Source organism: Urocitellus parryii, chromosome 4, assembly GCF_045843805.1.
Source record: "Urocitellus parryii isolate mUroPar1 chromosome 4, mUroPar1.hap1, whole genome shotgun sequence".
In the NCBI taxonomy this organism is placed as follows: Eukaryota; Metazoa; Chordata; class Mammalia; order Rodentia; family Sciuridae; genus Urocitellus; species Urocitellus parryii.
The window spans coordinates 8,015,392-8,029,637 of record NC_135534.1 but is presented as its reverse complement, the minus strand read 5'-3'; the positions used below and the strand labels follow the sequence as shown (position 1 = coordinate 8,029,637).

Sequence of the window (14,246 nt, the reverse complement as noted above, 5' to 3'; positions counted from 1 at the left end):
CACCTCCTAAGGGCATCAGAGTGCAGGGGCTGATGCCCTCACCTGGGGTCAAAGTCAGATATGAGGGCGCTGCCACTCGGCAGGGCATTCCTTGTTGAGATGGATTTATCCCCATGTGACACCAAGCCAGGCACTCTTTCATTAGCTCCCAGCTTCCCAAGTTGGGGGAGAAGGTCCCAAGAATAAGTCACTTAGCTAACTCCTTTAGGCAGGAATGCATTGGCTTGCTGAGGGGATGATCCGGAGGTCCTGAATGCTGGGCTGAGACTGAAGGCGGTGACATCATGGTGACCTCTCCAGGAATGGGGGGCAGAACTGGCTTTCACTTTCAGCACAGCACATCGTGAGCGCTCTTTAGAGCCCGAGTCAGCAAAGTGATGGGCCTCCCAGGAAAGGGTGACTCCACACGGGGTTGTCTGATGTCACCACCGTCTTCCCTGGGGGTGGGTGGTGCCAGCCAGGAGGAAGTGGGATCTGGCACACATCCCAGTGCTCAGCTCCTACCCCTCCCCAATCCTGCTGCGCCCTTTGCTGCCTTCAAAGCGTGGTGTGGCTGGTCTCTGCAGTTCTTTAACACATGCATCTTTCCCGGAAGCTAACTCAGACTTTGAAGAGCAGGGAGCACCCCTGGGTCTCATGGGATGTGGCAGCAGCGACCACAGCTCCTATGTTTTCCCAAGGCGTCCAGACCCAGAGAGAACTTGAGCTGCCTCTGCGAACTGTTGTGACCTTGGGCAAGGCCTGTTTCTCTAGGCATCAGTTTCCCTTCCGATCAAATGATAACACCCTCACTTTTTCAAGGCTGTCATGAACTGAAGCCACACATGGAAAGTGGTCACTAATGAGCTTGGAAAAGGTGAGTCTCTTCTCTCTCTCTCTCTCTCTCTCTCTCTCTCTCTCTCTCTCTCTCCTCTCTCTCTCACCCCACTGAACTTTAGAGATGGGAGGGCCTCGTGTGGAGCCTGGTGTGAGGGAGGGGCCAGCCAGTGTCATGGAGCAAGGACCTGGAAGCTGGGCTAAGCTGCAGCAAGGTGAAGAAAGCCCTGCCCATCGTGGCCAGGGACTCACAAGACCGTGGACATGACAGCGCTGCTCCTGGAAGACACAGACCAAGATGGTGCTCTGGCCAGGCAGGTGGGTAGTTGGTCATGGCCAGAGGACTCCAGAGATTGTCCAGTCTCCTGGGTTCACAATGGGGGAACTGAAGCTCAGCAGGAGGAGGGGACTTGGCCATGTGCAGGGAGGTGGCAGAGCAGGCAGACCAGCACTGGTGGGTGCCTGTGTCACAGGCAAGGGGTCCAAAAACAGGACTTGCTCCATAGATGTGTATCAGCCAAAAAAAAAAAAAAAAGTAGGTTTTTTCTTTCTCATTTAACTTTGACTTATTTTTGTGGTACTGGGGATGGAACCCAAGGCCTTGCAATTACCTTGCAGTAGCATTCTACTACTGAACTGTGTCTCCCACTCTGGAACATTTAAAACAACCTAATATGTACATTACAGTATAAAGCAATCAGTGCAGGGCAGGGTGGTGCATGTCTGGAATCCCACTGGGTCAGGAGGCTGAGGCAGGAGGTTCCCAAGATCAGCCTCAGCAACTTAACAAGGCCCTGTTCCTGTCTCAAAATAACATAAAAAAATAAAAGGTCAGAAGGAGCAGCTCAGTGGTTAAGCACCATGGATTCAATCCTGGTCCCAAAAAAAAAAAAAATCAAACAGCAAATTTGACCTTAAAAATCAATATTTAGATAAATAAATTACTTACATATACTTCTTGGTAATACTTCAATGATTAGCAATTGTAATTTAAGCAGGGTCTTCTCTCCTGCATAGTTTTTCTCTTGGTTTCCAGAATAAAAATTCTTATTATCTTTCCATATGATTATAAAGGTAATAGATGGAGTAAAATAGCAGACTAAGAATGATAAATACCTTTTAAATTATTTATTTATATTTTTGAGACAGGGTCTCACTATGTTGCCTAGGTTGACCTCCAACTCCTGGACTCAAGTGATCCTCTTGCTTCAGCCTCCTGAGTAGGTGGGACTACAGATAGAGGCCACTGCACCCAGCAAAATTAAAACTATAATGCCACATTGTTTACATGGGGTAAATATGCCTCTTGACAAGGCATCTAGAACGCTATCAAGTTTCAATCCATTAGGTCCTAAGAAGTCCTCCCTTCAAAAGCAGGGCTCAAGGGAGGCTGAGGTGGGAAGATCACAAATTCAAGGCCAGCCTGGGCAACTTTGGAAGACTCTGCCTCAAAATAAAAACTAGAAAGAAGTGGGGATGTAATCCAGTGTAGAGTACTTGCCTAGCAGGTGCCAGGCCATGGGTTCAACCTCCAGTACAGGAGAGGTTGCCCTAGGCCCTGGGTTTGATCCCCAGTTGCTGGAATTGATGACACACACCTATAATCCCAGAGATTCAGGAAGCTGAGGCAGGATGTCTCAAGCCCAAGGCCAGCTTCAGCAATTTAATAAGACCTTGTAAAAAAAAAAAAAAGTGTTGGTGATATAGCTCAGTGTCAAGTACCATTGGGTTCAATCCCCAGCATGGAGTTAGTGGGGGTTGGGGGAAACAGGGTCCATAGCTGTCAGGATTTGGGCATTTTAATTTCATGGTCATTCTTGTGGTGAAGATAATTATATTTTTTCTGCCCCCACCCTCCAATTAAGCCTAAGGACAATCTAGCACTGAGCTACATTCTCACCCTTTGTATTTTTGAGATAGTCTAAGTTGTTCAGGCTGGCCTCAAACTTGAGGTCATCCTACTTCAACCTCTAGCAAAGCTGGGATCACAGGTATTTTTGAATGGTTACATATAACTACAGCTCTATATCTTCTTCTTAGTTCCCTTCTAAACGTATTTCCCAGGGGCTTTGAAAGCTTTCTTTCCTTTTTTCCACAAGGCAAATAAAAACAGCCTAATAGGCTCCTACCCTTGTCTGAAAGCCCCTTGGCCCCCAAATATTCTGGCTACAGACAATTATTCAAAACTTTTTTTTAATATTTATTTTTTAGTTATTGGCGGACACAACGTCTTTGTTGGTATGTGGTGCTGAGGATCGAACCCGGGCCGCACGCACGCCAGACGAGCGCGCTACCGCTTGAGCCACATCCCCAGCCCCAATTATTCAAAACTTAAACACAGTTTCTCCCTGGTCACCTCCTCCTCAAAGTTGGGAGGTAGTTTGGTTGACATTAGTTGAAATCCTACTATTTGGCCCCTGGGAAGCTGAGACAGCTTAGACAGGCAGGACTTTTAAGCATAACATCTAAATAAGTATTTCAATGCTAGAACAGTAGGAAAGTAAAGCAGTTCAGAAGTACTGAAGGTAACAATTTTAAGTACCCCAGAACTTACTCCCAAGTTGAGTTGAATGATAGGGGTTTTCAGTGACCAGTACACACATCCAATGGCTCTCTGACACAAATGTTCAACCCAACATTACCCTGATAAAAGTAGTAATGTTTTCTGTTCTGCTTGTTCTGTTTAATTTGTGTTAATGCTGCTAGTGTGAACCTCATGAAACAGCTCTCTTGGTAGTCAAAACGGTCAAGCCCAGGCAATTCGTATGATTCAACCTATTTGTGACACTAATTTCACAATCCACTTTATGGACTGCATCCCATACTTTAAAAATTATTGTTTAATTGAGAATATCCAACAATAGTAATAATATAGAGCAAAGTGGGCACTGACCCCTACCCTTACCTCCTTGCTCTTGTTAGGAGTATAAACCAGAAAAGCATTTTGGATAGTAATTCAGCAGTATCTGTCAAAATTTTTAATGTGTATTCATTTGACACAGTACTTTCACTTCAAGGACTCTATCCTTCAGATATATATTTTTATATTTATTTTTATGTGGTGCTGAGGATCAAACCCAGTGCCTCACACATGCTAGGCAAGTGTTCTACCACTGAACCACAACCTCAGCCCCCTTCAGATATATTTGTATGTTTGCAAAGATCTAAGATATTATGAATGCAAAACTCATATTACAAAACATATATCAGTAGAAAAAGTGTTATATCCATATTATGAAATATGAAGTCCTTAAAAGACTAAGATTTATACATATTTAAACAGAAAGATGTCCAAGATACATTCTTAAGAGTATTTATAGTGCACTGAAGAACACTAAAAAAAATTGTTTAGCAGGTATGCTTCCAGTTAGTGTGATTTATAAAATTAACATGGATTGAAATTTACCTTTTCACTTAATGCAGCATGGCACCTGTCTACGCTGGTATTACAGTTCCACCTCATCCTACTTAAGCGCTTGTGAATCCATCACAGTTTACATGCACCCTTGTCTAGTGAATCTGCCTGTACTGAGAACACCTAGGCTTATTTCCAGTTTTTCTTTTTTCTTTTTTTCCTTTTTTGAGGGGCCATGCTGGGGACTGAACCCAGGGCCTCAGCATGCTAGGCAAACACTCTACCGACTGAGGTACACCCCCCAGCCCTCCCTTTCTTGTTGTTCCAATCCATGATATAATGGATTTCATTATATCACAAATATTCATGAACAGGGCTTGAATTTCTGTAGCCTCAATTCCTGGAGACAATACAGCAGGCTCCTATGGTCTGAGCATTTCCCATTTTGACCTTAGTTGTGTGTCAAAGCCTTTGAGTAGGAGTGATGCTCATTTTCTTCTGTGTGTGTGCTTGACAGAGGGTAACTAGTGTCACCCAAGGGCTCATTCAGGCACCCTGTCTGTCCAGCCTTCATTTGCCCATAGTCTCCTTTTGCATGAGAAACAGTCCCTCTTCAGGCAAACTCCAGGGAAGCACCTGGAAAAAAACTGTTGGCCAGACCTGAGTTCAAATCTTACCCTGGTTTCTTAAACTCTCTGGACTCCATGATCACATCTACAAAAAACAAAGAAACTTCTCAGGGTCACAGGGAGATGAAGGGGAACAACAGGAGTGGATTGTAAATGGTTCCCCAGGGGTTTGCCGTTATCTTCAGTGGCTGCTGATATTCTTTCACAAGCATTAGACAGGGGCTATTCCAGATTAATTACTCACACTTACCTTGTGAGCTGGGGAAAAGATTAAGAATAACACAAGGCTCTCTCACTTCTGAGCTCACAGTGGACTTGTCCCTGGTCTCACCTTCCTTATATTCTCTGGACCTCTTGGGCACTAAGGTAAAGAAGGAAACACTAGGTTTGGCAATGTAGTGCAAACCTGTAATCCCAGAAGCTTGGGAGGCTGAGGCAGGAGGATTACAAGTTCAAAGCCAGCCTCTACAACTTAGTGAGACCCTGTCTCTCCTGTCTCAATATAAAATATAAAAGCAGGGGGAGTGGGGGGGGGGATGGGGTTGTAGCTCAGTGGTAGAGCACTTGCCTAGCATGTGCGAGGCCCTAGATTCAATCCCCAGCACCATGTAAAACTAAATAAACAAAATAAAGGTATTGTGTCCATCTACAACTAAAAAAATATATTTTTTTTTAAAAGGGGGAGAGGTAGGGAAGGAATTCTAGGACAAAGCCATTCTTTCAACAACAAATATTTATTGAGCACCTACTACATGCTGGTCACTGTACTAAGTAGCACCAGACCTCAGTTTTCAATCCAAAAGGGCTGGAATTGTTTCTTAACACAAAGCATCTTAGGTGAGACAATTCTTTGTGTGGGTCTATTCCCTGCATTGCGGAGCACTTAATCCTCTAAAGGGCAGGACTCTATTGTCATTGGAACAACTCCAAAATGCTCTCGCACACTTCGAAATGGCCCCCTAGGGGGCAGTATCGCCCTGGATTTAGAAACCCCGGCCCACTTTCTCCAGGAGACTGGGAAAGGGGGAGGCCTCTTCTCTACGGACACCGGCAAATTTAGGATGGGGTCGAGGCCCAAGGTGAGCAGGAACTGGGCAACCCACTACTTCCCGGATGAGCGCGTCATCAGCCTCCGGGTACTTGGTTCAGGACCTCTTCGCAAGTACTCCCCACCGTACCAAGATACAACTCCATAACTTCAGCCTCCCGTTCCCGGCCGAGTCCTGGGATCTTGGGGAGAAAGGAATGGGGGTTTTGCCTCGGTCCTCAAGAATCAGTCTTCGGGAGGCGCAGGGTTAATGCAGGGAGGCGCGTAGACGCCTGAGCGCCACTAGAGGGACCCCTGACCCAGCTCAGCCGGGCAACTTTACGGTCACGTGGTGGCGAGGGCGGGTCCAAACAAGGGGCCAGGCCAATAGGCTGTGCTGTCGGTGGGTGTGATGGCCAATAGGAACGGGGAGCGGGGTCCCGGACTGTAAGAAACGACGACTGGGAGGGGGCTAGGGACCATGGGGCTTCTGACCATACTGAAGAAGATGAAGCAGAAAGAGCGGGAGCTGCGACTGCTGATGCTGTATCCTCCCGGACGCCGGAGCGCCGAGGGTAGTAGGGGCCCCCGCCGCGTGGGCGGTGCCAGGCGCCCCCTGCCGGGCGCGGGGGAGCGGCCGGCCGGCGCGAACAACTGCCCATTGTGCGTCACGCACGTGGGCCCTACCAATCGCTGGCGGCGGGGGCCGAGGGAAGGCCGTACCACCGGCTCGGGCCGGGCAGGGGGGACTCCGTTCCAAACGCCGAAGGTGTGGGCCTAACGGCGCAGCGCGCAACCGTGTGTCCCTATTGCAAGGAGGAGGTGGGGCTCGGAGGTGACTCGAACGTCACCGTCCGTCTCCGTCTGGCCTGAGCGTGGGCCCCTGTCCTCTCTGAGGCCCTGACCTCCTCCCCGAGGTCCAAGGTGCCGGGTCCTGCCCCGCCCCCGAGGTCGGAATCCCGGGGGCGTGTGGGGCCAGCTCTGGGCTCTGCGCCCGCGGGTGTCCCCAACTCGGTCCACCGTGACTCTAACCGTCACCTCTGCTGCCCCGCCGCGCGTCGGTGTCCCCGCGGCCTGCGGCTTGTAGGTCCGAGGGCCCAGCCGGCCTCCCGAGCCCGGTTAGCAGGCGGCTGCACTCCTGGCCCTGCCCTGTGCGGCCGTGGGGACCGGCGGTGGCAGAGCCAGGCCGGCCTCATCCCCGGCCCGGAGAGAACAGAGACGTGCGCACGTAACTTCATAAGATCCGCATCGCATTTCATTTAAAGAGCTCTGAGAAGGGCGCGGAGAAGTCGCGCATTCAATAAATATTTATTGAGCGCCTACTACGTGCTAGGCACTGGCCTAGGGGCTGGGGTGAAACAACCAAACCAAATCCTGCCCTCATGAAAATTCTGTAACGGGGGAAGAGAAAGACTAGACCAGAGGAGACCGCAAAGAAGTGAAATATGTAGTATGAATGGAGAAGAAAGTAGTTTAGGGAGGCCAAAGAAGGCCACCATCCGTCGCTGTCTGGCCTGAGCGTACCTGACCTCCTGACCCAGTGACCGCTGGATAAAGACATGAAGGAGATGAGGAATATGGGGGGGGGGGGCATTTAAAGCAGAGGAAAGGCCAGTGAAAAGCCCTGAAGGAGGCACAATTGGTGTGTTCGGTGGATGCCAGGGAGGGTGGTGTGGCTGGGGAGGGTGAGGACAGGGAGCATCCTAGGATCTTTAGTTCTTAGCTCTCACTTTAAGTGAGTACCAGATGCGAGGCCATGAACCGAGCCCAGTTAGGCAGCTGTACTCATGCAATTGATATAGAATGGTGGCTTGGACTAGGATGGAAGTAGTGAGGTCACGGAAGTAGGGGGACACCGTGATAGCAGGGCCAGCGGGATCTGCTGCGAGGTGGGACGTGAGAGAGGAAGTGAAGTGAAGCCTGCGGCCTGGGTTTCTGGGCTGATCCACGAGAAGACAAGAGCCACTTACCGAAATGGGGAACACAAAATGGGAGGAACAGGTTCCCCGGGAAGTGACAGCTCTGAGCTCTGTGGGCCACATGTGTCTCTGAGATGCCTTGGAGTACCAGGTAGGCTGCAGCATACAGGGCTTACTAGAGGGGCATGGGTGGGTGGCATCAGCACAGGGATGGCGTTTGAAGCTCTGATCCCGGAGGGACTCACCTAGGGAGCACCGTGTGCACAGAGAAGTGAGTTGTGGAAATACAGATAAGAAGTCAGGCAGGGCGCGGAGGAAGGAGGGTGAGCCACTGTTGTCAGGTGCTGCAGGTGAGGGCCACCGCCCACTAGCAGTGGGGGAGGTCTGGAGGACCCACTTGGCAAGAACAGGTTTGGGAAGCAGTGGGAGCCACAGTCTGCTGGGCCACATGTTTAACAAAGAGCAGGGAAACAGAGGCTCTGGTGAGCTGAACAACTGTGGCAGGAGGTGTGCTGTGAAAGGGAAGGGAGGAGTGAGTCCCTGGGGCAGAGGATGGAGAGGGTTTTGTTTGCGGCATCTGAGGGGGAGAAACAATAGCATATTTGCCAGCTGCCAGGGATGATGTGGGGGAGAAGGAAAGATGGAGGACAGCATTAGGGAGATGGGGAGAATCTGGAGCCAGTTTTCAGGGACTAAGGTCTCCGAAAGGTACTCTCCTCGCCTCCATTTTACAGGTTGAAGTCATTGGTCCCAGGTCCAGTGAGCAGGAAGAGGCACTAAGCCTAGGACCTCCCCCCAGCCCCATTCCGGCTACAAGTGCCTTAAGTGTTGAAAGGAGAGTGGGTGGTTCTCTCCCACCGGTGAGCTTATCCATTCTTCTGCTTTCTGCACCAGAGGTTGTGGAGCATTCCAGAAACAGAGATGGAGGTTTCTGGCTCTGTGTATTTGCTCTTCCTTCAGCCCTTCAAAAAAGCTAACTCCCTGTATTTCAGGCCTCAGTTCAGTATGCCTCTGGGAGCCTTCCCTGGCAGGAGCTGCCCCTCAAGGTGACTCCCTGGGGCTTGCCACGTTCACAGGATCTTATTTTCTCAGTTGCACTTTATCACAGTCTCCTCACTAAGAGTGCAAGCTTCATAAGGGCAGGGACTCTGTCCCTTAGCACCTAGAGAGGGCCTGGCACATAGTAGGTGTTCAATCAATATTTTTTATATGAATTAAAGAGCTTTTGATTAGCAGAGATGATACAATTATATCTTTTTGTTGTTGTTGGTACTGAGAAGTGAACCCAGGGTGCTTAACCACCGAGCCACATGCCCAGACCTTTTAATTTTTTGTTTTAAGATGGCCTCACTAAGTTGCCTAGGGCCTTGCTAAGTTGCAGGGGCTGACTGCGAAACTGTGATCCTCCGGCCTGGGCCTTTGGAGTCACTATATCTTGCTAGTTCCATGCTTTCTCCAGGCCAGTTATGGGCCAGCACGTGCTCAATTCTTTTTGACATGATGGGAAATTGTCAGTCCCTAAGGATGACATCACCACTGGCACAGCGCAGGGACTTCTCCTTAACCTGTGTGCCCCAGCGGCCTGGACAATGCCGGCAAGACAACTATCCTCAAGAAGTTCAACGGGGAAGATGTGGACACCATCTCCCCGACTCTGGGCTTCAACATCAAAACACTGGAGCACCGGGGGTGAGCGGGGCCGGGGGCCTGTCCCGAGGGGGGGGCGGGTGGGGAGGACCAGCTGACCACCAGCCGCTCTCTGCCCAGATTCAAGCTGAACGTTTGGGATGTCGGTGGTCAGAAGTCCCTACGCTCCTACTGGCGCAACTACTTTGAGAGCACTGACGGCCTCATCTGGGTGGTGGACAGCGCGGACCGTCAGCGCATGCAGGACTGTCAGCGCGAGCTCCAGAGCCTGCTGGTGGAGGAGGTGGGCCAGGCGGGGCGGGGCAGCATGATCTCTGGGGGACACCTGGGGACCCAGAGTGCCAAGGGCAGAAAGCATGCTGTGGACAGAGACCTGGGTTTCCATAAATTTGGTTTTACTGTGTCACCACCCTGAGCCTCAGGTTCCGTACCTTGAAATGGGAATGACAACACTCACACCATAGGGCTTTAGGGAGCATCCTCAAGGTCAGAGTGCGAAGCTCTGGGAGGCAAGGAAGCCTGGCTCAGGAGTCTGCCACTGCAGTGTGACCTCAGGAAGGCACCCAACCTCTCTGAGCTTCTACTTCCACATTCCTAAAATGGGGATCACAGTTAGGCTGATCTCATAATTTATTGTGTGGCCCCAACACTTTTTTTTAAGTAAGATTTTAGATTTACAGAAGAGTTGCAAAGATAGAACAAAGATACTCCCCCCTCCCTCACCCCACTTCCCTAATGTCAGCATCTCAGAGAACCCTGGTATACCTCTTAAACCAGGAAGCTAGTATTGGTGAGTTACTGTTATCTAACTACAGGTCTTATTTGGAATTCACTGTCTCTGTGTGTGTGTGTGTGTGTGTGTGTGTGTGTGTGTGTGTGATTCTCTGTTGTTTCCACTCACGGGCTTTGTCTCTTCTGGGGTTTGATGCAGGTCACTTGCTGCATTTAGTAGAAACCAGGCCTCTTGAGAGCGGTAGTGAAGTTGTGAATAACTCCAGGAACCACAGTAACATGTGGTCCCCTCCTGGGGGTGTCAGCAGATCCACTGAAGTCCTGGCTGTCAGATGCCGAGCCCAGGCCTGGCAGGTTGAGGCCAAGCAGGTCATGTCCACCCGCCCACATGGAAGGACTCCCAGTTGTAAACACATAGAAATGACAGAATCAGAGGCAGACAGCGGAGCCTTTTGGGAATGGAACAATCAGAAGGGCTACAGCCAGGTGCGGTGGTGCACGCCTGTAATCCCAGAGGCTCTGGAGGCTGAGGCAGGAGGATCGCAAGTTCAAAGCCAGTGTCAGCAATGGCGAGGGGCTGAGCAGCTCAGTGAGACCCTGTCTCTGAATAAAATACAAAATAGGGCTGGGGGTGTGGCTACGAACACTGGGAAGAGGGAAGGTGGCCACTTGCAGCCGCAGAGCCCCAGGAGGCTGGGAGGCCCGTGTGGCGTGGGCTCGCCAGGCCACAGTCCTGAGCGGCAGGACTGCAAGGGCTCAGGAGCCATCTTGAGTATCCCCTCCCTGCTTATCAAAGAGGAAGCTGAGGCATAAAGGAGAGCGCCCACCGGGGGTGGTTGGCTGGAACCAGACCCAGGCGCAGCCCTGGGCTCTGCCCCTCACCTGGGCCTCTCCGGGAACCCACAGCCTGGTCTAATCTTCAGGTTGGTCTCTGACCCCAGTACCCCCCTCCTCCCCGCAGCGCCTGGCCGGAGCGACCCTTCTCATCTTTGCCAACAAGCAGGACCTGCCTGGAGCGCTGTCCTCCAACGCCATTCGCGAGGTGAGTCCAGTCCCTGGGGCAGCCTCCTGAAGAAAAGGGGCATGTTTCTATATTAATTTGTGTAAAAAGCACTTTTGACCCCTGCTGTGTGGCGGGACGGACGTCTGTGGGCACCAGAGACTCGGTGTCAGTCAGTTCGATGGCACAGGAGCCAGCCACTGCGAGTGCGCCCCTTGTGATGCTCTCTGCATGGATTCGCTGAATTCATTCTCACAGCAGCCTCGCTAGGTAGGGACTACTGTCGCCATTTTAAAAGATGGTTAAGCAGACTTAGAGAGATTAGATAATTTACCCAATGACACACAGCTAGAAAGTGGCAGGCCTATCTAACCTGGTAACTAAATCTTAACCATTACGCTAGTGCTCAAGCACCATAATGAGAAAGAGCCAGGTTAGAATGTTGGTTCTGCCACTTACTAGCTGTGTGACCTTAGGCAGGTTCCATAACCTCTCTGAGCTTTGGTTTCCTCCTTGGTAAAATGACCAACACAATCCTAGACTCATGAGGCCTTGGGAGGAGCAGATGAGATGTCATATGTAGGGTTCCTGACACAGAACCCAGTCCTAGGAGATGCACAGGGGCCCATGTTGCTTTTTTCACCATTGAGTGTCAGCGGTGTGGCCCTACAGAAAGCCTAGGTGCCCAAGGGGTGGCAAACCCTCATAGGAGGCTGCACAGACGGGGTGACCCTTGGGCAGGGTCTTGAGGGAGACACAGAGTTCCCTGGGGCCAGGAGAGGGCAGGCCGGGAACTCTGGCCCCCGCCCACCTGCAGCTCCTGCCCGCAGGCCCTGGAGCTGGACTCCATCCGCAGCCACCACTGGTCCATCCAGGGCTGCAGCGCTGTCACCGGGGAGAACCTGCTGCCCGGCATCGACTGGCTCCTGGACGACATCTCCAGTCGCATCTTCACAGCCGACTGAACCACCTGGATGTCCCCACTCACGGTCCAGGCCCCAGCCCCCCCAGCTGCCACCGTGCGGAGCGGAGTCAGCCCGCTGGACTAACACGCCTGCCCTCCCGGAACCTGCTGCTGCTACTGCCCGCTGCTGCTCCCCCACGGCAGGAGGCTGCACCCCTCCAGGCACCCTGGCTCCCCACCCAGCCCCCAGCTGCCACACCAAGGAGAGGGGCCTGGGCCGGAAGGGGCAGCCTCTGCTGCTCTGGAGGCCCTGGGCCTCATCTTGGGCTCAGCTGTGAGAATAAAGCACTCCCGTCCAGCTGCTGGCTGAGCCCCTGTGTCTCACCCGCCTTGAAGACCTCCTGGGGTCCTGGAGTCTGGCAGGGCCATACAGGAGCAGAGGGTCATCTGTGCCAGAGGGACGCACAGAGTTGCCAAAGCTCAGGTCCGGGCTGCACCTGGTGCCTTCTGGAAGAGTCCAGGCGGCTTCTCAGAGGAGGCAGCCTTAGAGCTGGGAACGGAGGAGGAGGAAGGGTCTGGGTAGAGAATGGGTGGCAGTTTACCAGGCAACTGCACCGCTCCTGGGGGGAATCAGAAAAAGGCGCAGCCGCAGGCCTGGGCTCATGGTGCACAGGTTGTTGAATGGAACATGGGCTAAAAATGGCCTCCCTACTTGCTGTTGTGACCAGAACCCCTTGTGCAGTGCACAGCCTGTACAGCTGTACATGGCAGTGCTGCTCAGGCAGAATCGCAAAGCGGAGGCAGGAAAGAGCAAGGGCTCTTGAGAATTGGGAGAACATGGACTTGGGCACATGCAGGCACGAAGGGAGAAAGAGGGAGTGGGCTGCATCGGGCAGGGATGGTTAAGGCCTTCCCTGAGGCATGTGAAGCCAGGCCCCCTGGACCTCAATCCAGGCAGCAAGGCCGGCAGGTGTCTTCATGGGGCTGCTGTTCTAAGCACTACTCAGGGATCAAGGCAGCTAAAGACAGGCCTAGGGCATAGACCATCAGTGTCCCCTGACACTGGAAGCTGAGCCCCCAGGAGATTAATAAGTGGCCACCTCAAGCCCCCCAGCAAGTGGCGCACTGACCCTGCATCCCGGCCACCACGCCCTGCTGCCTCCTGCACAGCGGGGGCCTAACCATCTTCAGCTTCTCTTTGCTCAAAACTCCCTAATGAGGACCTGCTGCCCACGAAGCCCACGGGACTGTGTCCAAGGGAGGAAGGACATCTTCATGACAGTTGGATGCTGTTCGTAAAGGCGAGGAGGAGACCCTGGGATTTCCATCTGAACTAGCACTAGGGTCCCTTCCCCAAGGGGTAGAGGTTCCTTTAGGGTGGGCAGGGGGGAGCAGATGTTGGGTGGCCAATCTTAGGACATGCTCAAAATTAGGAACCCCTGCCCTGTCCTCCTTGAGGGACAGTTGCTGAGGTCAGCAGCCTCCAAACCCCGTGGCCAGCAAACACTTGAGTCCCCACAGCCAAACCCCAGCCCTGCCGTGTGCTCGTTAAGGCTGAGCAACTTGCTTAACATATCTGTGCCTCGGTTTCCCCATTTGGGGAAATACAATGGCACCTACCTCCCAGGGTTGGGATGAGGACCGAACTGGTTGGCACCTTGTATGTCATAAGCACCAAGTGTCAGCTAAGATTAGAATGAACAGCGTGGTCCAAGCAGGTCCAAGCAGTGTGCACTGTTAGCCCGTGCTTGTGGACATGCTGGTGGTCCCCTTAGCAAGCCACACCCCAATGGAGAGGTGAATTACGCACAGCTGGGGGCCAGCAAGAGCGCAGCATGGTTGCTCATCACCGAGGTCTGGGTGGAGAGTCTGCCCTGCTGAAGCAGGAAGAATCCCAGCAGGGTCCAGCAGACCCGGGACACAGGCAGCTTGGTGGCTTCCCCTCTCCCCGCTGTCTTCTGCTCAGGGAAAGGGCAGAGGGAGGGAGGGAGGGGGCTGAGGAGGCCAGGAGCCACAAGCTGCCCAGCAAGCTTCAGAGAGCAGGAGGAGCAGGGTGTGCGGTGCCAGGGGACAGTGCCACACCCTCAACTGCTTAATGCTGCCTGGGTGACCTACCCTCGTTCAGGCCCCAGAGTGCAATTCTGTCGTCTATTTCCACCTGGAGCCTGCAGCACAAGGTTCGTACCTCCGAGTTCCAGGAAGAAAAGTCCCTGTCCT

General features: G+C 52.4%; 1 protein-coding gene and 1 long non-coding RNA gene across 4 annotated transcripts; one reads left to right on the top strand and one right to left on the bottom strand.

The window, feature by feature from the left end:
* Window positions 1–1,459: 1,459 nt before the first annotated feature.
* Window positions 1,460–5,154, bottom strand: LOC113188351 (uncharacterized). The gene is made up of 3 exons (XR_003301533.2): window positions 5,051–5,154; window positions 4,849–4,885; window positions 1,460–2,489 (listed from the first exon to the last, which is right to left on the bottom strand). It is a non-coding gene; the product is annotated as an uncharacterized LOC113188351 (long non-coding RNA).
* A 489-nt stretch (window positions 5,155–5,643) lies between these two features.
* On the top strand, window positions 5,644–12,390 carry Arl2 (ARF like GTPase 2). Of its 3 annotated transcripts, none has more exons than XM_026396606.2 (5): window positions 5,644–6,373; window positions 9,325–9,435; window positions 9,514–9,676; window positions 11,087–11,167; window positions 11,285–11,410. In XM_026396606.2, exons 1-5 carry the CDS (start codon window positions 6,309–6,311, stop codon window positions 11,393–11,395), a joined length of 531 nt encoding a protein of 176 aa, XP_026252391.1. In that variant the 5' UTR covers window positions 5,644–6,308; the 3' UTR covers window positions 11,396–11,410. The 3 variants fall into 3 exon arrangements, with proteins under 3 accessions (XP_026252391.1, XP_026252392.1, XP_026252390.1); XM_026396607.2 differs by lacking the exon at window positions 11,285–11,410 and adding an exon at window positions 12,001–12,390 and having other exon boundaries at window positions 5,672–6,373; XM_026396605.2 differs by lacking the exon at window positions 11,285–11,410 and adding an exon at window positions 11,956–12,390 and having other exon boundaries at window positions 5,717–6,373.
* The last annotated feature ends 1,856 nt before the right edge of the window (window positions 12,391–14,246 follow it).

Coding starts and splice junctions, on each gene's coding strand:
- Arl2 (XM_026396605.2), top strand. CDS start 6,309: ATGGGGCTTCTGACCATACTGAAGAAGATGAAGCAGAAAGAGCGGGAG. Junction 6,374..9,324: donor GAGCTGCGACTGCTGATGCT/GTATCCTCCCGG, acceptor TGTGTGCCCCAG/CGGCCTGGACAATGCCGGCA. Junction 11,168..11,955: donor CCTCCAACGCCATTCGCGAG/GTGAGTCCAGTC, acceptor TCCTGCCCGCAG/GCCCTGGAGCTGGACTCCAT.